This window comes from Anopheles coustani, chromosome 3 (assembly GCF_943734705.1).
Source record: "Anopheles coustani chromosome 3, idAnoCousDA_361_x.2, whole genome shotgun sequence".
Lineage (NCBI taxonomy): Eukaryota > Metazoa > Arthropoda > Insecta > Diptera > Culicidae > Anopheles > Anopheles coustani.
Window position 1 is genome coordinate 54,198,585 of NC_071288.1, and position 24,874 is coordinate 54,223,458.

General features: G+C 48.4%; 1 protein-coding gene across 1 annotated transcript in view; it reads right to left on the reverse strand.

The window, feature by feature from the left end:
- The window catches only part of LOC131259819 (protein serrate), a 108,663-nt gene that overhangs the window by 24,233 nt on the left and 59,556 nt on the right, over positions 1-24,874 (reverse strand). Inside the window, exons 8-9 of the mRNA XM_058261411.1 lie at positions 7,338-7,471; positions 3,730-4,203 (exon numbers count right to left, since the gene is read on the reverse strand). Of these exons, the coding sequence (XP_058117394.1) occupies positions 3,730-4,203; positions 7,338-7,471 (608 nt within the window). The remainder of the gene's footprint in view (positions 1-3,729; positions 4,204-7,337; positions 7,472-24,874) is intronic.

The following is a 24,874-nucleotide window of genomic DNA, read 5'->3' on the forward strand; positions in this document are numbered from 1 at the left end:
TGATGTGTTCGAGCGGGTCGGAGGCATGATGGAGCGGCAACGATTGCGGACCATGATGGATCCCTAACCTCCATAGTCATGCAAGCAGGAAGTTGACCGCAATCTGCGCTGTCCTGTGACCGTGTGATGTGGTAATTAGTACAGCTGAACTCCTGTGGCCCACTGGAGTCACGTACGATATTTGGCACGATTTGGTTGCCGGACTGCAGGGAACAGCGGAAACCCCCTATCTGGGTGTTTGTTTTAGCTTTTTCAACTGTCAGAAATAGCGGTGAAAGAACATCGGAGACGCACCGCCTCCTGCTGCTCTAACGAAAGCAAATGGCGTCCGGATGTCAGATGTCAAGTGGCGTTGCTTTGTTTTGGCTTTGATTTGGAAGGAATTCGGTTCAGGAGAAATACTAATACTAAAACAAATCGTGTATAACTCCGATTCCACAACGTGCATGAATTTGATTGGAGCTCTCGGTGCGGGTTTTTGATGGATGATTAATTGGGCGCTCGTACGGTTTGACGGCCTTTTCCGCCCGCTTGTCAGTCTGCCATCTTTGCCTTCGTAGCGAAACAAAAAAAAGGCCCGTCAGTCACCTTCCAGTGAAGAAAGGTAGTGTGCGGTATACCCATCCGTTTTACCCTTTTGGTTTGAGAGGGAACCTTGTATTTCTATAGAAGAAAAACCCACGCGGCCCATGCTGATGCTACGGTGAGCACATACCGACCGGTGAGTTCTTCTGCTACAAATCGCCGCTGATGTGCTAGAATGCAAACGAGATGCAAAGATGGGATTCCGTCTCCACCAGCTCCCCAAGAAAGAACGCTACGAACCGCAAGTGCTAGGAATCAATAGGGGAAAAAAGGAAAAGGAGCCGCTCTCGGGGGTAGCACCCTGATCACGATGCATGTTTCCCTGCTTCACCCTCCGGTCGCCGACGGGTGTCACCACCGTTTCCACCGAGCAATTGGTCTTTGCGGTTGTTTGGTAACGAGATTGATTCAATCAGCATAAATACACCTGGGGACACGGCCCCGGTGGAGCCGGCGCAAAGGAAAATTACAATTTATTTTCTTGAAAATCAGCGCCGCCGCGATGGGCCCGTTTGTCGTTGGCATCTCGTTACCCGGGACGGGGCATCTCAACGTGCGCGGGAAGGCAGTAATGGGTTGTTTGACGCTGTTCGAGCAGGCAGGCCGTTCTTTGGCGCATCGTTGGTGGCGGGCAACAAGCGTGGACCTAAAACACGTCCACGGAAGCCACGAAGCGTCGGGATCCGACCGCCGAGAGTGGAAGAGGAAACAAACTTGCAGCAGTCATTTATTCAAATTAAAAAATATTTACAATTCAATGGGGAATAAATACACACGTTCTCGCTAGCAGGAGTTCGTCCTGAGGGGGAAAAGTGGGCGAGGCCGGAGGACGAGGCCATCGATTGGCTTAATTTGGAAGCAAAAAGCAGGAAGCAATGGAGGAGGAAGCGACCGATCGAAGCGTAAAAATTGCCCGCTGGGATTGCGGGATCGTACCGCTTGGTGATCGTTAGCCTAGCTCCGGTGTGATGTGTCCCCGGTCCTTGTCGAGGAAGAAAAGTATGTAGCCGCCCCATCCCGAGGGTTTGGGTCGCTCGGGAAAACGCGCAGATGGGCAATTCAATGGCAAGCGATCGGTATTCAAAGTCGCTACCAGTGCAACCGCCTGTGCGAAACAATCCATCTGTGGGGTTGGTTTGCCCGTTGGCGGTGCATTCTGCGGAGTTGTTATGCTATTTGTACAGTGATTAGGGACCGGGCGCGATGTGCGGCCAGTGAAGATTTATTTTCTTCACCTCGTGTGCGACACGGATGGAAAGGTTCGGATCGTATCAAGGTCTGTGGCGAAGGCGTGTGAAAAATCGTGAAGGACATCAGCCCGGGTAAGAAAATGTAAATAAATGACTTGGTCAAATAAAAACACTACAAGTGACCACACCATCCACACGGATTCACAGCCAGCCAGCTCGCCGCCAAAGCGAGCACAATTATCGTCATAATTGATCACCTGGCAAAGACGATGACGACGGCGACGATCGGGCTACCACTAAACGATCACGCGTTTTGTCGTTTGAGACGGTCACGAATTCCGCGAACATCACCCATCGCTGCGCTGGTTCTGCATTAATAAAATTATTATAATTCGTTTTATTTGGAGCACCCGCGGTGCTTCACTGGGGCCTCTTTCCCCCCTGGGCCGCGTTATGATTGATATATTATGCAAACGGTGTGTTTCGGCGGCGGTTTTTGGCGTGTTGGGGTTGCGTCCCGTTTTTTTTTGTTGCTTCGCCTCATTTCTCTCACCCGTGTATTCATCATTTCGCTAACTAATGTTATTGGTTTTTAAATTTGTCAAAACTTCCTTTTCCAACCCGTCGGTGATGATGAGGATCTATCGTCACATTTGTGCCAGTTGTGGTTGGCGCTTGGCGTGGAGGAATGAAATATGGCCCAAATGGAAACCCCAGAATGACCCGGACGCCCGATGAGTGAGCGATAAATAATAAATTTAATGCTCTGGAATGAAGTCTTCAAGCGGTTTGCGGTCGTTTCTTGGAAATATGGAAATGCGAGCAGTTTAAATCCGCGTGCGGTTTTCAGCAAACCTTACGTCGATGAAAGTGTTGAATTTTATGAGGTTAAAAGAAAATAGATTTTGTTTTGAATTTTTACTTGACTGAATCGGGTTTGATTTTTCCGCACGATGAATAATTCAAATTTTTCAATCACTACTCCTCTCTCATGTTTGCTTTGAGATCAAAACAACAGCATTTGTATCAAACATTGGACTGGAAATATATTTTCCCGAAGAAAGTTCGTAATTGCCCAACACCGTGCAATTCGATTTCGGCAGTTCGCCATGGTTCCGAGTGCGTGAAATTGCTAATAAATCCCATGTTTTGGTGATCGATGCCGCGACTAGAGGCACCGCATTCCCGTTAATAAAAAAACAGACCTAGAGAAACGTACCCTTTTCGGGGACGGTGTGTGTCGAACGGATTTTCCGTTCTCCTTCCAGAGGAAGTCTTTAATGTTTAAATAATAATCAAACGCACGCGGGCAGTGAAGATGTTTTGACAAAGGGATGCACGGGAGAGGTCTCTTTCGATTTTTTAGAACAACTAGAAACTCCGGATGAAGTTGGTCATGGATCAACAAAAAATGAATACAATAATTTAGAATAATTAGCGTACAGTTAGGTTTTACCTGTTCCCAACTTCATTCACCTGGGGTAGAATTCTTTTCAACTTGGTCGTAGAACTAACGTGGGCAAACGGCGTCTAGCCTTGATTCAAGGAATGGGCGATGTTTAGGGGTAAGCAAATGGCTATGAAGAAGCCACCGAGCTCCGACTGCTCGTCATGGTTTGTCCACACTGTGGCATTACATTTTCTGTTGTGCCTAGGATTCGACCGGCGATGGCGCAATCAGTCCGGTCGCGAGAAACACCAGCAACGCCACGAAAACATAAAAGCAAAATCCAAAAGCAAGCGCGGAATAGGCGCACTGTTACGTCGACGGGGCGAGGAGATAAGCACAATGTCGAAAAGTTGGAGTCTTCAAATTTGTCAGTTGTGTGATTAATGGTCGAAATTTGAAATTGAAATGAAACACTACGAAAGGCGCAACGATTCCTTTTTCCTTCTTTGAAGATTGGTGGGACGGAAACGGAGAACATGGCGAAGGGACGAACATGAAACTTACTTATCTCGCAGGTCGGTCCGGTCCATCCGGGAGCGCACGTACAGACGAAATCTTTCATCGGCTGCGGACCGTTGGAGGACCCGGAAGCCGACGAGCTCGTCGATGAGCCGCCGCTTTTCCCCGACTGCTCCTTGGAGTCATCGCCGGAGCTGGCGGATCCCGATGGTCCACCACCAGCGCCCGGTGCACCACCACCACCCCGCCCGAAAGGTTTTCCCATCGAGCTCATGCCGCGCATCCCGCGAACGACGATCGAGGCCACGGTCGAGCTGGGAACGCTGGGTGACTTTTCGCTTCCGGTGAGGGCGCAGGTTCCGCCATTTTTGCACGGCTGCGGCGCACAGGGATGCTCGACGATCTCGCACCGCTTCCCCGACAGCCCTTCCGCGCACGTGCACCGGTACTGGTCCGGGGCCGTATTTTCACACGTTCCGCCGTGCATGCACGGTTCGTGCGTGCCACAGTAGTTGAGATCTGAGAAAAAAGAGAGAAAAATACGCAAATATTGTGTCAAATATGGAAACTACGTGTTTTATGAACTATTGTAATAAATGAGGAAAGATGTGGATTGAAAAAATCTGTTAACTATTATGATTGACAAAGACGTTATCTTCAAATATTGCTTTCTTCAGCAATAGACCATTTTCTTTTTAATTATAATTTTAATCAACTGGGGTATTTATTATTGCCATTAAATCATTTGAATTGTTGCTCAATAGTAAAAACGCTCATGCCAAATTCATACAACGTAAAGATAAACTTCTAAACTTCACGTCTTGGTCGAAATTTTATTTAAAATTGCATTTATATAGTGCGAAGAAAATTCAAATTTTAATAATTTTTGAAATAAATAGTATGGACTAACGTTAAACATAATATGTCTAATAGATTTGCCAGCATGCATGTTGCGCAAGTTTCGAAACTAATTAAAATGGTACGTATTAATATAACATAGAAGATTGTTGATTCATATTTAGACGTGTGCTTGCAACTTCTGCATTTTGAATCATCTGTTCCACCTCCTTTTCCATTGCTTAGCGAGCATACATTAAACAGATGCAGTTAGTAGGTAACAGTTGTTCCAAATCGTTTCGGACACTTGTTGGAGCGTTCTCCTCGGTGTGTCCGCGCTGGTGATGTTTTTTTAACAAGTGCGTGCCAGCGAGAAAGCACTCGAAAAAGTGCGTGTTTCGTAACCCGCTGGTGCACTTGAGGTGCCATCACAAGTGTGCAAGTGTGTTTTCCCTTTGATTCGCGAGACCAAATCAACACTACACAAGGCACGCGCGCGCTAGATCAGCAGAAGGTGTAAAGGGTGTTCCGGTGTAGCCCGCTGCATATGTTAATCGTTCGAGCAATTATGAGCCGGCTCGTGAATAGGGATGTAATTGATTGCAATTACACTCATCTGGAGTGAGGGTGCGCTGCCAGACAGAACCATTCCAGCTGTCGGAAATGTTATGACGAATCCCTCACCCTAGCTAACCCTCGGCGGTAGACAGAGTTGGTGACTCTAGACGGTGCTTCCTTCCGTTCGCTGATTGATCGATTTGACAATCAACGGTTGGCCAGCTACTGTTTCCTACCCGCAATAAAGTATACTTCCGCGTTACAGTTTTCCATTTCCTTCCCGAGGGATTTGTTTTTTAAAAAGGAACAATACAATAAAATACCCGAACGAAGGTAACCGATATCAGGGCGCCAAAGGAAGGGCCTAGGGGTGCGTTTTGGCCAAAGGCAATGGAGAGGGTATAAATTTCCCCCTTTTAAGTTTCACATCGGGTTCACATTTATTTCCCTCCCCGTCCATTTCCTACCCCTCTGTTGTGTCTGCGTAAAGGGCAAACAAAAAAGTAACACCAAACGGCTTGATTTATGGGGGTTTGTCAACCGAAAACTCATCCCACCCAAGGAAAACGGTCTATCCTTTCCATTGGCCTACTCGCAACACACCACACATTTGTGGTCGCGACTTTCCGGACGGCCAGCGGCACCCTTTTTCCCGCCCGCCGAAGTCACCGAATATCGTCACGTCGGGTGGAAATGGAGTGTCTCGAATTGGATTCGATTCCTCGATTGCCCTCGCTATTAAATTTCAGAACACCAACGACGACGTCGACGGCGGTGTTGCGATCCCTTCGCGGTTAAATCGATGACCCATAATATCCTGTTTAGGGTACTTTGGGCTCGTCCGTCACCGTCGGTAGCTTTCCAAGGAGGGAGCGCATCGCATAAAAATTGCATCCGAATTGAGTTGATGTTTGTTTGGTAGAGGGTTTGTTTTGGTCCTCCACTTTGTTACTGTATGTTTTGTACGGAAAACTTATACCTTATACACGATGGAAACAGAGCGCTGCTATCAATCTACAACCAAACCCATTCGATTGCTGCTCAATGTTGTCAAAGGTTGCCAAATGAGATTGGCCCTTCAGGAAGCACGTTCGTTCGTTCGTTTCGGCTCGCTTCGTTCACTTTTACGTGTAGACCAATTTTCTCTCAAAACGAAAGAGAAACATCATTAAAAAAATGCTTCCAATTTAACCAATACCATATCGTAAGCGATAAGATTAAACAATAAAAAATTAAATTTCAACTTAATTAGGTTTTTTCGCGGTGTTCCATTCTCCTCCGGCGTGTTTTGGGCAAACTTATCGACTTGTACCTTTTTTCTTTTAGTTTTTCCACCACATGTGTGCTGGCGTGCGTCTGTGTTTCTTTATCGGGGTAATGCATTGCAGGTTGGGTGCCGTGGGATTTTGGACGCTCGCACACAACGCACACGAAACGCATATGAGCAGCTTATCCGAGCTCGACGTGGGGAGGAAGTTTATTATTAATCGATTAATTAAAAGCAATGCAGGGCGTCGTGCGTCTTCCGATATGGACCCGACGGTAAGCTTCGATGTTTAATGTGTTTTCTTCCAATTGCACGATGGTTCGGTTGGGTTTGGCTTTTTTTGTTTCGGTTTTTGGATGCAGTTTTTTGCCTTCGAAAATGCTTTAAAAGATTTCGATTTCCCCATAAGGAGCACGGGAAGGGTAAATGAAGCGGAAGACTTTGAGAGTGGAGGGGGGCTTTCTCTTACACGGTTTGCTTGCCACACATGCCGGGTGAGGTGTGTTTGGAGGTATTGGGCCTGGCCGACCACCGGGCGGTAATTACCCCAGAAATGATCGGTATTTAATTACGAATCTTGCACCGCAGGTCCCGGTCGGTAAAATGGACCCGGGGCCGAAGTAGATCGAAATCGATTTCATTTTTCATCCGAACGAGCTCGCATTAGGGACTGGTGGAAATCGAGTACACCGTACATTTTGGCCGAGCCTAAGGTCCGCCCTTGTGCCCCCGAGCAAGGGTGCGGGTGAGCCGGTCAAGCACCGTTCCAACGGTGGCGAGGGGGAGAAGAGGAAAGGATACTAATGGAGGGCTGAGGTGTTGTGAGCACGATCGCACCGTCACGAAGCGCGTTCGATCGGAAAGCAGCACATTTAACGGACATTGCGCGCTAAATACACTCTAGCGCAATAAAAACCGGAAACGGGGAATCCGGATGTGGCCGTTTGAACTTCTGCCTTTCGCTGCAAAACGGTTCCCTTACGGTACCTACCTTGATCGCAGAGGATTCCACCCCAGTTGGTATCACAGATGCACTGCCATGCACTTCCGTTGCAGTAGCCGTGTCGGCAGCCCGGGTACACCATGCACTCGTTGCACAGCGGACCACGCCATCCGGGGCGGCATCTGCAAAAGAGCAAAGAAAGAGGGAGAAATTGTAGACATTTTTCGAATTGATAACTTTTCATAAATCGGTGGTCGGGGGAAGGGAACGGGGTACCGGGGAGTTGTGAGTGAATTTGATAACCGGCAAAAGAGCCGACCAGTGGGTTGCAAACGCACAGAAATTAAATGGCACGTTTCCACGGTAATTATTCACGTCCGAGCTGCGAATTGCCTCTTCAGTTATTAGCGAAACCGAACGATAATGTGGCGCATGTGACAAGATGTCTGTTTTTTATCTGCCTGCTCCCACGTTTTTCTCCCCAAAATTCCCCAGCGCGCGCATAAGTGTGTGTGTGTTTTTGCATTTCTGATGGCGGCTTTTCCGACCGACTTTCTTTCAACTTCCACAATGTCGTTTTCACGCAGCATGTCTTGATGGTCGCCAAGTGGTGGCACGATGCCGGAAAGATCTTTGCGGCATCAAGTTGCGGCTGATGACGGCAATCGAAGTGATGCGCCTCTCGAGTGCACCTTTCACCCCCCACTAAACCTCTCCTTCCATCCCGAGGGGTCACTTTTGGGCCGGTAAGTGGTGTTTGTTTTTCCTTTCGGCCTGCCGATGGCCGCGTCTTGGCGTAATGAGGCACGATCACGCGTTTAGCGTAATGGGAAGCCTGCTTTTTCGAGCACGGGTTTTCGGGTGGTCCTCGGGTGTAACGTGTCGGTTGGTCACCGAGCGGGTGTGACCGTCGTGTGGCATTTCGGCTGCTGTGCGGGTCGATTCTTTTAAGTGGTTCGCTTGTTCCCGCCGAAGAAAGCGGCGGCTGAAAGGACTCGGTTGATTGGTTTGTTGCGTCTAACAATTAGCACCGATGCCGTCGTCGCGCTAAACATCATCGTTATGTTTAATGTAGAATAATGGGAATTTTCATGAAATGCTCCTGTAGCTGGGTCAGATCTTGGTTGGAAAGCATTTGATTTCACTCCCAGTCCGTTCGTAGTTCGTTTTACGGGACATTTTCTAGCTGGATGCCTTACCTTTTATCTTTTTGTTTGTTTTGTTTTTGTGCTTGCGCATGAGCATTGATTAGTTTGATTAAAAATTTATTGAAGCACGTTCAAACTTGGGTCAAGTTCTTTGAAACGTCAAACATGTTAAAAAACATTAATATGTTATTAATTTTCTGAAAGTAATCATATGGCTAACTATTTATCGGACATTGATATAACCCTAAAATTGTGTATTTTCCACGGTTAGCAATTGAAACAAAAATGTATGCTTAGTACCAAAAGAAGGAAACATCGTACGGTTTTAAAAACAATCACATAAGTTTAATTTATTTTCAAATGCATCAAATATTAATGTTTTTACCTTTATACTATGCATTACCTCCCATAACTTTGAGGAGATTCCCCAATTATTGGAGTAAAATTATTTGAGCCTATGAAACTCCGGAAGACCTAAAACTTTTTTACCGAAACTGACACTGTACTTTTATAAATTAACACTGTTTCAGAGATTCATCGAATTGCTAATGGAAACCCGGCGAAACTGCGATGGCGATAGCCATCCGGAAGCCATTGTTCACCCAGCATCCCGCTGCGTGCTGGTGACAAACCACTTGAAAATGTGATCGATTGGCCTCGCGGATAAGATCGATCGCTCGGTGAGTAATGAACCTTTTCACGAATTCACGATGAAAAATGTTGCCCCAGCAACTCAACGGCCGGATTCGATTCAGCGACGAACCTTGGGCCACCCCGTCGACGATTACGGTGGCGTTGCTTGGGGCAATCATTTGATTCTGTTTTAGTTGGTTAGACTGTCAAATAAAATAAGTTTTGAAAAGCACCAAGAAAAGGGAACCAAGAAACCGAAAGAAACGACTCATCGTCTCGAGCAGGCTCCGCTCGGTCATCCTTGGTGGGAAAAAAGCAGGCGACGAGGAAATCAAACGTGATTCAGGCCGTGGATATTTGCTGTGATTTCAGCTCTCGAAGATGAAACGCCAGTGGAGGGGGGGGGGGGGTCCGGTTTGGGTAGCTTCTGTTTGTTTTGTCTTTGCGGTTGCTTCCTAAGGCTCCCCTTTGGAATCCCTCCCCTCACTCCGCCCGCCCTGTTAAGCTGCGACTTCTTCAACACCAAACGCCAAAATCTAACACCGAACCGCTTCATAAAGCAAAGAAGTGCCTTGTTGTCGCTGGGAAGCGGGAGAACATGAAGGCAGCAGGGAAGGCGGGGCAATCTTTGGCAAACACTCACACACAGGTCGAGAGGCAAACATTTGGCCGCCCATCCGCCGCGTGAAACCGACCGCGGTGGAGCCAAACGTTTGGGAAGCTCAAAGAAAGAAGGACAAACGTAAAAACTTTGAGAAAAATGGTTGACCCCACCACCCCCGCTCCCCGGTCGGGAATGCTGCTGAATGGTTTTCGGTGTTTTAGCTTTTGTCTTTCTTTTCCATTTAGTCCGCGGCTTAACGAGGGTCAAACGAATGAGCGACCCACTCCGCCGCCCTTATGCACCGGCGACGACGAAACGGAAAAGGGTAGTTTCGGGGCTGCAAAGTTCGGGTGACCGTTTTAGATGGGGAGTTTTCGTTTTTTTTGTCATCTTCATTCGGCTCATCGGTGGGTAAATAAAATGTCCATCTTTCGTCCGATGCGCTCAAGACAGTCAGTTTCCATGCCGATGCGGTTGCTTCCAGGTAACTATTTGTAGAGCTTGTTCTTTTTTTGTTTCGTTCCTACTTCCCACCCATCCCTCCGCACTTTTCGGCATGCCTTTCCCGTGCGAGATGGAGTCGCATTCTTCTCGTCGTTTGTGTGTGATTTCCCATTTCCCTGTATTTACCGCACGCTAATTAATAACAACCCATGGATGGACGACATTATTGTTTCCAAGCGGGGAAAAACGTGGCGAAAATTCCTTCCATGTTTCCAGTACTTTTTACGCTTCCCTGTATCCTCTCAGTTGGTCCGTTCGTAAAGGCCGAAGGACGTATTTAAATTAGGAGCTTTTTTGTCTCCGACCAAATCCTTACACTTTGAGAGATGATCAGGTAATCTGTCTGACAATCCGAAAAATGTACCGATCGTGCCCGCTTATTCCGTTTGGCCCTTCCAATTTCGGCCCGGTCGAGATCGCGGGTTTTATGTTTGGACTTGCAACAGTAAGTCCCGTGACGTGGGGACGCCCAAAGGAAAAACATTCCTCGGATTCGATCTCGATCGTGAGAATCCGTTTCTTGACCGAACAACGATTGCGCAAACGGCATTGCGGCAGAATGTTAGTTGAAAACAAGGGGTAGGAGGGCACCGAGTGCTGTGAAAAAGGGAAAACTAATTCGGGTACGGTTTCCCCATCGTTTGATTTCCACCGCCACCAGTGGACGAACTGTATCGAGGCTTCGGTGTCGGTCGAGAGGTTAGGGTGAGTTGAAACCATTGCGCTGCTCGATTGATCCTCGCGATTCCGATCGGAATCTGCTGGGCCGGGTCGGGCCAGGGTCGAAGAAAGGATCCAATTACGTTGCAAAGCATCGGAGTTGATGTACTACTCAGCATACACACACACACATACACCCGGACACACAGATCGCAACGATCAAAGACGAACGATTTGCAGGCGTTGGAGTGGAAATGTTCCGATCTCGTAACGCGTCGAAAAGTTACGCTAATCGAAACGTTTGGCTAGAGAGGGCGCCACCAGGGGAATCAAAGAGGCCTGTAACTCTTACTCAGACTTTTGATGGACTGCGGCACGTCTCGGCTTCGTCTGGAGGGAACAGAAAAGCCCGGCCACGAAAAATAAAACATCGGTTGGCACGGCTCAAGAGGAGTCAGGTTACACAATATTGACACGAAGGAAGCACAGGGAGGGAAATATAAAACAAACATCTTTCAGCAGCGACGCCGCCAAACCGCTTGTGGTGGCCGGTGGACAATCAATTTCAAACATGGATCCCCATTATGCTTCGCCACTTAGGCCTCCGACATCAGGATCTTCGGAAGGTAAGATGATATGACCATTGGAAGGAGGGGTTAAGGAGAACCCCAAGAGGCCTTCTGAGAGGGTAGGAGGTTGTTTTATGATTTATGCGTCCATGGGAAACCGACTGGTTTGGTGGGCGAGCGGGTGCGTCGATTAAATCCCAAACCGAACCCGCCCGACCGACCGACTGACCGAAAGATAACAATGCTTCCCATTTTACTTTGGGCTTCCCGGGTCACCGCTGCCCCCTCTCGCTGACCGTTTTGAAATCGAAACTTTTTTCGAACCCCCATCGGGATGTTTTGGGGAATAAGGCGGGGTGTTGAGAGAAAAAAACATTGGGAAGGTGTTGCGAAAAGTCACAACCCTTCGTAAAACGAGGGGGAAGTGTTTTGGAATCGCTCTTCCTTAGGGGTATTGCCTGGGACGGAAATTTAATATAGAGGTGCAACTTGCTATTTATTAGTCCCTGCAACAACACCCGGCTCGCTTACCTACATGGCAGCGAACATGACGATCCGCACCGGGTTCGTACAAGGCCTTTGTAGCGCGGGTTCGTCGCTTAGCCGTTCGCTCAAATCTTTCCTCCCTAAAACGAAAGACAGCGCGGAGAAGCGGTTGGCTCGGCGGCGTTGCTGCACGTCACATATCGTTACGATTTACATCACATCCATCGACAGGCATCACTTCCCCCCTCGCGCACTGTTCTTCCCGACTAAGCGCGGGGTGCAAGTCATTCTCACACGTCACACACTTGGCTGTGGAGTCGAACAAAACCAATTACAAGTTTGTGTATGGAAAGGAACGCGCGCGCACAGTTCCATCACGACTGTCCCGGCGAGAACTCCCCGTCTTCCGGGGAGGGAAAGGTAGCCTATATCCGTCCGCCATCGTCGTCATGTCCCGCGGACGGTTAAGGTGGTGACACCCCGAGCGTAGAAACAGACCTGAGGACCAACGTTTCCCAGCCTCTCCTAAGTGCTAGGCGCGACATAGTTTCGATCGCTCGATCGTGCCCCGGAGCAACCGCTCGTTCTGCGCGGGCCGAGATTTATAGCGGAATTACAGCGCTCGCTCAATTATGTATGATTAAGTGTTTATTTATTTATTATTAATTTTCCCGATCTCGTTTCAGGGTAGCCGGGTTTGGTGTGCCAGCAAATTGTCACGTGTTAGGCCGAGCAGGGTTCTCTTTGGAGGGGGACCTCTAGGAAATGCGAGCAGACGATCTAGCGATGGCCAAACAAAACACGCTGCCATATTTGTCTAGGACCGTTGGTTGTTGTTTGTTGTTTGTTGAACGCTGGCTGCAAGTAGTTGCAGGGCAGTGCATCAAAATCACACAAGCGTTCCCGATTCTCTCCCCCACACAACGGTAGTAGTTGCCCCCTGATGACAAGTCGATAAAGTGGTGAATTTATTTAACAATTGTTCTGCCGCTCAAAACGATGGCAACAAAATGGACCGCGCACCGGCCATTGTCGGGGTCGGTCCGAAATGGAGAAAAGATTTATGGCACGTTGCGTAACAATGCTATCAATCAATAGTGGGAGGGGGCTGGGCTGTGCCGGGTCAAGAAATTATGGTTCGGCGGCAAAGGATCGATGCCTGCTTGTTACGGTCATAGGGTGAGGTGAGATGCACCATTCGAGTTGGCTCGATTGAAAAGCGAACCGGAGTGCGATCCGTTTTCCACGAGTTTAGGGGGGATGGTCCACAATGTTGGTGCAAACATTGGCGCGGCTTTGGAAAGCGCTGGCCCGGAATGTTGGCCAACTTTTAATCAGGGCGTCCATTTGGGAAGGTCTCGTTTGTGTTTCTTCTCGTCGGTAAGTGGTGCGCCCTCTCACCGCTCGGTGAGTCTACGTCTTCTCAGTAGCAGTTATTTAAATGATTATGCAAACCCTTTCGGGGGGCCCACACCTAAACCGCTTCCCGGCCGTGGTTTGCGTTGTGGTTTTGCGGTTTTGCATTATTTTTTCCTCAAATTTCTCTCGCTGTTGAGCGCCTCTTTTGCAACTCCTTCAGCTCCGATGATGAGCTTTGTTGGCGGCTGTCAACGGTTCACGAGCTACTTATGTGGACGGTGGTGTATGCGAATCCCAAATCGATGCTGAGCAATTCACATCAAAATCACATCCGTTCAAACCAAAAAATAAAACATAAAAAAACCCGAGGGAAAAGAGAGAAACACTGCGACCAACCCTCCCACCCGCCGCGAGGAAGAGGTTGAAGAGCCGAGGTGTCGAGTGGCCAAATTGGCCAAAGTGAAGCTATTCGGGAGTTCGTTCGGTAGCGTTGTGGTATTTTTTTTTATTATTTTATTTGGAGGGTGTTATGCGGCTTTCGACCAAAAAGGGAAATATGGCTTGCTTGTGTGTGGGGTGACTCGTTTTTTTTTCTTGCCTTTCCGTTTTGGTTTGTATTTTGATTTTGGGATTGCAATGGAAGCTCCTCTTCCGCTTCGGGTTGAGTATGTTTGGGTGTGTTCGTATGGCGCACGCGGATTTTCTTATGCGCAGGTGTGGGAAAATGTTCCTCGCTGTAATTGGGCATACCGGTGCCTGCCACCTCTGGCCCGTAATCCGCACCCCATAGGGCCACATCCTCACCATGGGATAGAAGGAAAGAGAGAGAGAGAGAAGTAGTGAGCAAACGGGGGAAAAAAGTAAAACTCCGAATGAAAAGTGGTACGCCAGTGAACTCGCTTAACCTTCGCGGTCTGGTGCGCAGGAGACGCAACACAGGACGCCCTCTACGGCTCGGTGTGGCATTTGGCGGTGCAAACCGGGAAAATGGGGTTTGCCAAACACACGCACACACACACGCACACGTACATTAAACGACAATTGCAGCGAAGAGCGAAACACGGTCAAACGGTGCGAAATGTCAATCACGGGTCGACGCGTCGGCAGTCGAAGTCGAGGCCGACCTTGTTTGGGGATGATTCTTTTTACCCGGGCACTCTCTCATGATTTGTTTCCTCCTCCCGCCCTCCCTTCCACCGTTATGCGCCCGATTCAGCAGCACTTTCATTCTCTTTGCCGTCCGTCTTTCGGCCGCCAGGACGCCGGCACCCCATAATCTTCCCGCTTCAGGTGACAATAATGGCTCATACTTGCTCCGAGGCACACGATGATCAATGTTCCTTTCCAGTGCATCGAGGGGGGTTTTGAAGGGGGTAAGTTTTGTGCGAGGGTGGCACCCATCGGTGGGATGCACATAAGCTCTTAAAGGGTTTTTGCGAATCTCTCAGTCTCAGGCACAAGAATGGAAGTCGAGCGTTGGTTCGATGTTGGAAATATTGGAGGTGGAAAGTGTGGACCGATGCCGGGCTAGGGCGCAAGGGGTGGTGTTATTGTCTGCCAAGATCCACCGACGACCGGGGCGTGAAGACACACGGTCGGAAGAAGCACCCGGGAGTATCGAAAGATCATAAGCCGTTGGGCTTCGACCGAAGGCATGAGAATGCACACATCGTCCTCGAGGCAGCAGAACGCGGTCTGGAGTACGCGAAGCATACGTGAAACGGCGTGGAACAAAACCACGTGTAGCAACATGACACACGCGCGCGCGCGCTCGCCCGCGTGTTGGATGAAGGTGGACTAGTTTGTGTGGGCCGTAAATCGTTGTTGCCGCGGCTTGGAGGAGTTAAAGCAACCGACGTTCGCTGGTTTATTTATTGGGATTTGTGTTGTGGCCCCCCCTTTTTGCGTGACGATGCTCCAGGCAACTTCCCGACCGGGCAGAGGTACGGGTATTGTTATTATTGTATTATTGATATTTCATTAGGTGTATTATTTATTGCTCTGCTCGGAGGCATTTATTTCGTGTGACATTTTGTTGCTTGCGTCGCGCTTGAACATGGTTGTTGCAGTACGCGAAACAATTGAACGCGAACGCGAGTGGCCGAATTCCATCTACGAGGATATTATCATCGATTTCTCTTTGACATCGTAAGTACTAGAACACGTGTTTGAAACATTAACTCGATGGTCGCATTCTTCAGCAAGGTAATCTGGAGCATTTTTCTTGTTTGACCGAATTAAAACGGTAAATTACAAAAAAAAAAATGTTGGAAGCATTGAACATGTAAAAAATAATATTTAATTTCGTTAGGGATAATTGAACTTTCTAAAATATAATCCTAGAGTTAAATGCATTCAGTATTCAACTCAATGGACTAACTCCTCTTCATATACTATTTTTATTTTTTATTGCTTTAAAGATATCGTTTGCATTAAAAAAATAGACAAATTTCTACGACTTTTCATACAAAACTGGAAATCGCTAGCAAAGCAAAAGAATAGTAGCATTTTTTTTTAACTTAGAACAAGTTTGACAGTTATATAATTCGAAATGAGTCCGCCGTGGCCAAAACATTAAACCATCTACTTTTAAAACATCCAGGATTATCACGGACTACGTGACCAAAGATTATTTAAAGTCAGACGGTGGCAAGTGCTAGAAAACCTTGGTACTTTATGTTGCTTTTGAAGCTTGTTACAATATATTTAAAATGTTTTTGGGTCCCTTAACTCCCATAGGACGCCATATCGTGGCTGAAAACTAGCGAGAAGGATTTACACAAAGTCGCTTTTCTTTTTGTCAAGACGCCGGAGCGTATGGAGAAGTGTATAGTGTGCAATGCCTTCTGGAATTAAGCAACTTTATCAGAAAACATCATAAAGAGGACGATTCAGTGGTTTGGACATAGGCCAGTTTACTGGCCCTCGGAATAATTTTTAAAAGTATTAAAAATATGTAACTTTACAATAAAGTTTAGTTCATTCCATTAGCTTGGTTAACTTTTTTCTTATCGACGATGGAAATTTGTCAATTTTTTTTAATGGAAACGTTATTTCAGTTACCTTCCTTGGAGCAATTTTACATTTAGTCGCTGGCTCGTTATGACTTTTGCCATGACTTCAAATGATATGGGAATCAATATAAGGGAAGCTCACTTGTAAGAAACCGTACTGATGTCATTGTTTCACCCCGGGACACAAATGGATACTAAATTAGAAGGTAAATGCACCGATGACAAAACATCCAATTTTCTTGACTAGATGCGCACCAAGACGCTTCTAAAAGGCCAGCGCTTTCTCTCTAGGTCCTTTCCCGTTCCCGTTTTGATGCGTTTTGTTTGTTTCCTTCCTAAAAATTACGGGAAAAGCTTTAGAGTCCGGCAGTGCTTTACCCTCCGAACGGGCGTTTTGTTTTTCTTCTCCCCTTTGTTACTATTGCAACTTCGGCTCTTCCCTGCCTGGTAGGGATGATTTTCTCGTTTAGCATCATCTATTGACTTATTTCCGCGACACTGCCGCCGTATGCGACGATGGAGCCGATGAAGATGATGATGATGATGGTGAGGAATAATGTCCAAAATAAATGTTTAACGAGTGCAAACAATCGCACAGAGTGGGTAATGCCGAAAGCGAACCAATCTCGATGACGTCTGTTTTTTTTCTTCCTTTTCCCCTTGACTTCGTTCCGCTAGAAGTTAATGTTGGCACTGACACGTTCGTCACCTCTGGGCCCGATCGTCACCCGCGTGGCTATTACAGTGTTTGAGTGTTTGCTTTCGGTTGTTTGTCTGTTTGATTTTTGGTTTTGTTTCAAACGGGAATGGTAGAAGACAAACCGCTCGCTAGGACGCGCTCATCCCGCCGATGTTTGACGTGCTGACCGAACGGGGTTGACTCCCTTCCATGCGGCGCACACGATCGAGACGATTCACGGTCGCCCACACGGCACGGTTTCACTTCGCGATGTGAATTCCATCGGTCCGGAATGCGCCCCGGCTGGAGGTTCGTAAAGTAAAACTTTGACTTTATCCGGAGCCTTTGAAAAAAACACACACAAAGAAAAGGCACAAAGAAGCCACGGCGGTTAGATGTTCGGTTTCGAGCGCTTTCGGTCAGGTGAAGAATTTAGCGCAAATATTTAGTTGGCTGTCAATCGACATTTGATCAGATACGGCCACGAACGATACAATATAATGAGATACACAACGACGGCAACCGGAGCCAACCCAAGACTCCCCAAAGATCCCGGATAGCCTTACCGGATAGTGCGCTCGTTGTCCGTTGGCTTCGGCGTTGGAAATATTGTTCTGCCAGATGCATCCTTAGAGTACTCGCTTGGCTCGCGCATTTGCCGAGTCCGGTTTGGACTCCACCGAACGGCGAAGACGTAGCGTTTCCAATCGCTCGCGACTCCACGGTGTGCTTTACATTTTAGCAGTTTTTTGTTTGTTAATTATTCCCTCCGCCATCCGGTGGGGCCGCGGACATCTCAATTTAGTCGATAAAATCGCACCACCGATCCCAGGTGAGGTTCGCTTCCTTCCTCTGTTCGCGGCGAGTTCCGTTAGCTCGCGTCGGTCTAACGCTAGCGCTTCGGCGCACAGAATGGAAAGGAAGCCAGGAACTAGACCAGGGCGCTCGGTTCGCCTTATCTTGTCCGAACGATCTAACCGAAACTGCGGGCCCGCGCGCGCTAAACGTTCGGTTCCGTGCGAAATTCCCTGCTTTCCGGTCGAGTGTTGTGGAGTCGGGATGGAACGGGGTGAGGTCAGGTCCTCCAGCGCCATCGGTTCGGGGCGGGTTGTGGGAAAGGTACAAAATTTATAATGATAACCGCTTGGCACGCGGGATGAATCACGGGTCGCTCGCCAGAACAGGCGCGCAGGCCAATATGTATCGTAAAGGGTGATGTTAAAACGAAATTTAAACTCCTCCGAAAAGAGTCAGCAAAAACGGGGCCGCGCTCGAGATAATGCGAACACAAACTGTGCCTTCCTTCTTTTGCCATCGAAATTATTGTTGCCCATCGGATCGGTTGGTCTAGTGTTTGCTGCCGTTGCTGCTAAGGGTGTCTACTACATCAGATCGTGTAGCGCTTGCTTGCTGTTGCTAAAACTCTCTCTCAATCGGCCGGGTCGAGCCAGTGGGTCATCGGAGATTCGCCCCCTACAACCGCGCGGGAACGTTCCAAACGAAAAAAAAACACGGGCGAAAGTCGATCCATCGCACCGATAAACTGGCAAAGAAGCGAAAAAACATAGCCACATCAATATCCTGGACGCAAAGCAGCACAGAAGAAGCAGCTCGTGGACGGTGGTGTAGGCACCAGGCACGGGGCTTTGTTGGAGTTTATAAATGGTTGAGCCTTGTCTTATTATGTAAATGCTTCTTTATTTGCCAGAAGACGAGACGACCGAGAGAAACAGCATCCCACGGTTGGAAGCGGAAGAGTGGGAGACTCGAGCGAACACGGGACGCGAAGCATCTGCTCGAACTGGACTAGATTAGCTCATTGTCTGCCATTGGCGTCCCGTTTGAGTCATTCGATAGAGCGCCATAGTCCAGCGATAGGGGGACTCCAAGACCGAGAACCCGGCGGAGGGATTTATTCGGTCGTTCGTTTTATTTTTGCACCCAACGGGTTACAACACGAACCCGCTAGGATCCCGAGGTGGAGACATGACACGTCCCGTGATTACCGGAACAGTTAGTAACCCTGGATCCCCCGTCTTTTGGGGTTCTCGATGTCTCATCCGGTCGAAGGTCGCGAAACCGCGCGTCTCGCCGGGAGTTATAGTAAACTCGTGGAACCCAGCTCCCTTCAGCACTCCCTTAGACAACTCTCTAACTGCCGCACCAGCTCTGAACGTTTGACCTTTTAATTTTGGACACAACAACTTCGGGTGATTGAGATCGATCCTGCCTTGTCCTAGCGTCGGTCTAGCCGTTGGCGTGTTAGCGAGCAGATGGGTTGTAGATACTCCCGTTCCGATCTCGTTCCCGGGAGTAGCACGACTCGTTGCGAGGCAAGAAAGCAAGGCCTCTGAACGTGGTAGTGCCACGTTCAACTTTGACCCGCACCCGACGGTGTCTCGTGCGCTTTCTGCCCAACGTTGGGCCTTGTGAAGAAGGTGAATTTATTGCGCACCGTGTGGCCAGCCTAGGATCCTGGGAGGGGCGGTTGCAATCAGGGGATGGTAACAAGAGCTACAAGCCACCTTCTAGCGCCCGATGAAGATCGAAGTCGACAAACCCGAGCCACATGGCACTGTTAGAGAGATCACTAGGAAACGTATATGCACTTTTCTCCCGACTACTCCTGGCGTGAAGTAACGGAAAACGCGCACAATGGGATGTCGGGAAAATGGAAAAGGAAACGATTTGTTCGGATCCTAGGTGAAGGAAGGCGACCGGACGGAGATGCGCTGGAGGGAGTGGGCACCAACAAACACCAAACGGAAGCCGAGTCGACACGGTACGGCATGGTTCTGCGGAGCTGGCCGAACAAGAACAACATTATAGGTATAGAATCTTAATTAATTGAACAATTTAAATAGCCATAGGATTTCGCGCGGTCCGGTACCGGGGCTGCTACCGGGCATTCCAGTGGCTGCATGTTTTTCCTGGTTCTCCCCCTCCCCTCCCCCAACACCCCATCCCACCGGCAGAGGTGCGGAGGATGAAGCGAGAATTTCGAATCGAAACGTCGTTTTAATTGAATTCGAAAAACACGAAACGTCCCGAGTGCGCGATCTTGCTCCCCATTATTCATTTGTCCGCGCGAATCCTTCGCCTTTTTGCTCGGCGTAGTTTTTCGTGGTGATGTTGTGTGGTTGGGGTTTCTTCCCTTCCTCGATTGATTCCCCCCAACACCCTTTTCTTGCAAGGGGATCGGCTAGTTGCTCTTATTACAAGCGGTAGTGGTTGTGTCGTGTCGGTTTGGAGTTGGCTGTTTATCGGAAAGTTCGATTTTTCCTCCACCACCAACACCTCCGCTAAAGGTCTTGGGCGAAGGGGGCCTACCATCTGCCCCGGGTGCAATCTTGTGCCGCACAAAGGACGCTCCTGCACGACGGACCGTGGACCATACGGCTCCACCTTTTCGCGTTCCGTTCGCGTTCGGAACTCAATTAAAATCACGCAATTAATTAAAAGAAACACCAAATAGGCAATCGTGTAACAGAATCTGTTAGCAGTCCTTCGCTCAACCCCCTTTCCCCATCCCCAAGGTGGTAGGTTCCTTGGTCCCATTTTTCCTGGGATACGGTCGCATTTCGGAGTACAGCATTTATCGTGTTTTATTTCTTTCGCTCCGTAAAATGCTTATTTTTCCCGTTCCGGCCAAAGCCCGAGCAGCGAAAACCGCTAACCTTCCAACCTTGTTTTCTCTGTGCACGAAACTCTGTTACCTCGCCAACCTCTCTCGCCCCACGAGGAGGAGTTAATTATTTTATCTCTTTTCTCATTTAACACTTTGGGTGACTTATTGGCGGACGTGATGGCATTTAAAGTGTGACCGCAACCGCACCTTTATGCAAAGCGGGTCTCGCACGAGATTGGCGGGATATGGTTTGATTTTGTTCAAGGAAACCAAATCAGAATAGAAGCTGTACAGCTGCCCAAAGATGCACCCGAAGTATGCTGCTTACATTCCGGAAAAGGGAAAACGAAAACCCGATGTCACCGGTGTGAGGAACTTTTGCAACAATCTAAACGGCACCGAACGGTGATGTCCACCGTCATCTCGATGGCCAGAACATGTGTAAATGCTTATGCACTGCGAGCCACTTCGTCGGCTGTCAAGATTAGTGGCCCTTTCTTTGCCACCGGTTTGACAACCCGTCATGTTGCATGTTTTCTTTCCCTTCGAGCCTCGCGTCTTGGCAAACTCGGGAGGATCTGGTGCCTCCTTGAGGTTTTCATACGGGTTCGTCCGTTGATCTAAGCCTACAGAGGGGCCAATCATAGAGACGAAAGAACCTTTCGTGTTTGGTCAGCGCGGTTTCACGCCCCATACTTGGAGTTCCGAAGCCCGGGTATGGGTCGTTCTGATGATAAATGATGTTGCGAATAATCTGACGAGGAAGTACAAAAGCGTGCACAGCGCAGAACAAAACCTGTCGTGGAGAATATTGTTAAAGCGGGACGGTTGGCGAGAGGAAAAACAAAAACTCACACCGACAGGACCGACGACGACACCGGATCGATCGGTCGATCGAGGGATGAGCAAGGCGGGTCACACGAAACGGGCCAAGCTTCCGCAGCCGTGGAATGAAAAATCGCAAACTGTACTTGGACCTTACGTGACCTGGTCGGGTCGTGGTGGAGAATCGGCCAGTACACACGCACCGGTGGGTTTCTGTTTCGGGGCTGAGATTTGCATTCCACTCGTGCCACCGTTAGAAGATGCAACCGTAAGTGGTAGAAAAGGGAACGGGGCGACATCTGGTGTGCAAAAACATGCCCCCAGGAAAACACCCGCTGGTGTATTGGGTGGCATTTTAATTGTCCTTTCTTTGAGATGTCTCACGCTTTGGCGTGTTGGTCGCGGTAGACTGTTATGATTAGCATACTACATGTTGTTGCATACCGAAGAAATTCTTTCCTATTAGCTAAAACTTTCTACAAGTTAAAGGAAGCTCCACCCTAGTGGTTTGAGCTTTAAGAAATAAAACAAATGTCATAAGCTATGAGACCTAAGAAACACAAAAACACTGGAATTTCACTTTTCCCAAAACAGCTTCCAATGGAAGTTGATCGTCAATCACCTCAAGCAACCAGTAAAGCTTCTTCTTTCGTGTCCCGATAATGGTGACCGGATAACTGCGTACACTTCGAACCTATTCGTTAGGGTCATTATCGTTTTGTTTGATGCTGCTTCGCTTTGATTATCGACTGGAGAATTCCTTTTTCCTTGCCTTCCTACGTATCCCTCTCTTTTGTTTCTCTTGTTGTAAAGGTTTTGTTTACGTCGGTAGTGAAGAATAAGCGCGAAGAAGTTCAGTGGCTCGAACATAGAACTCGCGGGAATAACCTGCTCGTTGGATGTTGTTTTTTTCTCTGCTGTTAATCTTATGCCCTTCTTCTATGAATAAGCTGTCCATGGTGAGGAAGTTACTGAAGGAAAGATGGGGAAAAAGGTTATGAACAGATTTTCAACCCACTCTAGACACGACCGAGGAAGCACTACCAGCGTCTATTTGGTTATGTTCTCCCTTTGACTGTCTTTATCCTTCGTTCACTCTGCCTCTGGCTGTCCCTCTCGTTTGTAATAGATTTGATTATTCCAACGTAATTTACTATTAATTTTCAATTAGCCACTCATAAGCTTGCGCAGCGTGGAAAAGTTCCAATTTTCTCACTTCCTTCTAAGGGTGGCCGAAAAGACCTTCGAAAAAAAAAAAAAAAATTACAATACTATGAGCCGCACAGCAGGAAAAAGCACGCATGTCGCGGTAGAACCTCTGGTACCTGGCGTTGGGCCGTGCCTAACTCGAGTTTCGGCTTGAGTTTCTCTTCATATATCTTCCCCGAATGGACTTTTATGGAAACTGCTGGCCAGGTTAAGGCTGTTCGGTGTGTGTGTTTGGGGAGTTTGGTCCAACCAAACACAAACACACGCATACTGGAACTCTAGTGTGAGCACAATTCAAGTTCATCAATTCTGTACAGTTGATTATGCTTCATTATCAGCTTTGTCTTACGAACCGAACGTGCGGCGAATTCGGACTCGCCATGAAAACCCTTCCATCACTCACACACAATCAGCGCGTGTTTGAGGCATTTCCCGTTGTGAGTGTGTGTGTGTGTGTATGCATGATCAGGCTTAGAGACCCGCGTGAAGCGCACCCTCTCCGGTCACGCAGAAACGGGGTTAAAGATTTCATCACGGTTCATTTAGAACTCATCGATCCGGTTCGGTGTACGATCGAGCGAAGGAATGCCCGCTGGTGTTGGTGGAGGTGGTGGTGGCAAACTATCTAAGGCACAAGAATTCACCCCGACGTTAACCTATGCTGCACCGGGCGAGTTTGCCACCTTCCGCCCCCCCTTCCCCCCACTCCGTTCGGACGTCCCTTTTCTCCGCTTTCATCGATCCGAAGATGAAATGGTGCGCCGATCGGTTCCCGCACTTGACGGGATAATTATGATTCGTTCGCTGTTCGTCCAGTCCGCTGCTGCAGCTCCGAACCCTTTTCCCCGGCGTGCGTCCCCCGCGTGAGGCCAATCAGGCACCATAATCTGCAGTTTGCAATCGAATCTCGCTCGCCCCCTCTCCCTCGCCCAGTGACCTGCCGTTGGGTCGGCCCTTACTGCCGCTTCTCAAGCAGTACTTTATTGTGCGCTGGGTGGCAAGGGGCGGTAAGAAGGAGGACAACATCATGTTCACCAGCCCGCGCGCAACAAGTTACCAATTATTTTTCAATAAAAATTGATGATAAATTTCTAGATCCATCGCTCGGATGCTACGGATAGTTTCATCTTTCGCCATTTTATGCTCGCCGTTTTCACCCGCACGGCGCATAGTTGTCCTCCGAAATCCCCTCCATCACCCTTTCACATAGTTTATGGCTGGCCTCCGTCTCCGACCGCCGGATTGTCGTCGGGGCGCACATTCGCAACATTGCGTTGTCTTCGTTGGGGCAGGTTTCGGTACTTTTTCGCTTCCTGCAGTTCCCGATGTTTCTTTTTAGTAGTTTTTGTCCATGCCGTTTTGCTGCTCGGTTATCCCGGACTGAGCCACCCCACCACCGTCGTCGGTTCCGTGTCCTTCCAACGGGGAAGATTTATTTATGTTTTTTAGCTTCTTTTAACCCCCATCATTCATCATAAGTCTTCGCGGAGCGGGGAGCTTTGAACGGCAAGAAGAAACTCAACGCATTCACCGACCGGCTCGGATGATGTCGTCGCGTTGAAGCATCGCTATAATGAATAAACTTCACGGCCGTGCGACGCAGCATCCAGTGTGACAATGGCGAGTGTCCTCTTTAAAGGGGCCGAGAGAGTCCTAAGCCTGTGGGTCAGCTGGCCATTTACTGAGGTGAGGTTTTTTTTTTGGTTTCTTTTATTCTCCTTTAAAAATCATTGTCACCTGGAGACGCTTTCTCACTTGAGTAACAAGGGAAATATAAGATGAGACGAATAAGAACACTCCTACATTGAATGAAACGGACGAAACATTCATTTTGGCACTCCGTTCCATTTGAAAGTAAATTATGGAAGCACTTGTTGTACTAAAACTGGAGAAACATTGGCGCTATTCAAGTTGGCCACCAATACCAGCGTCTGGTAGTCGTAAAGTGATTCCCATCGGCATCTCGAGTGAAGGTTGAGGCGTAAACCACAACCACTAAAGGTCCATGGAGCGGTGTCAGGGCAAAGCAGGAAAAAGAAACCATTTCCATGCATTTATTAAACAACGAATCGGCCCTTCCGCCGTGTGGGATGCTTTGCATCCGGATTTCTACCAACGCGCCCGCTTCCCTAGAAGCGAACCTAGTAATTAGACCCATCTATCTCGCGGCCAGCTCCCTGCTCCTGGCATTCCGGGTGGTTGCAATTTTGTTGCTTGTGCGGCAACAGAGGAAAAAGAGAAAAAAACAATATACCAAAGGGTGCAAA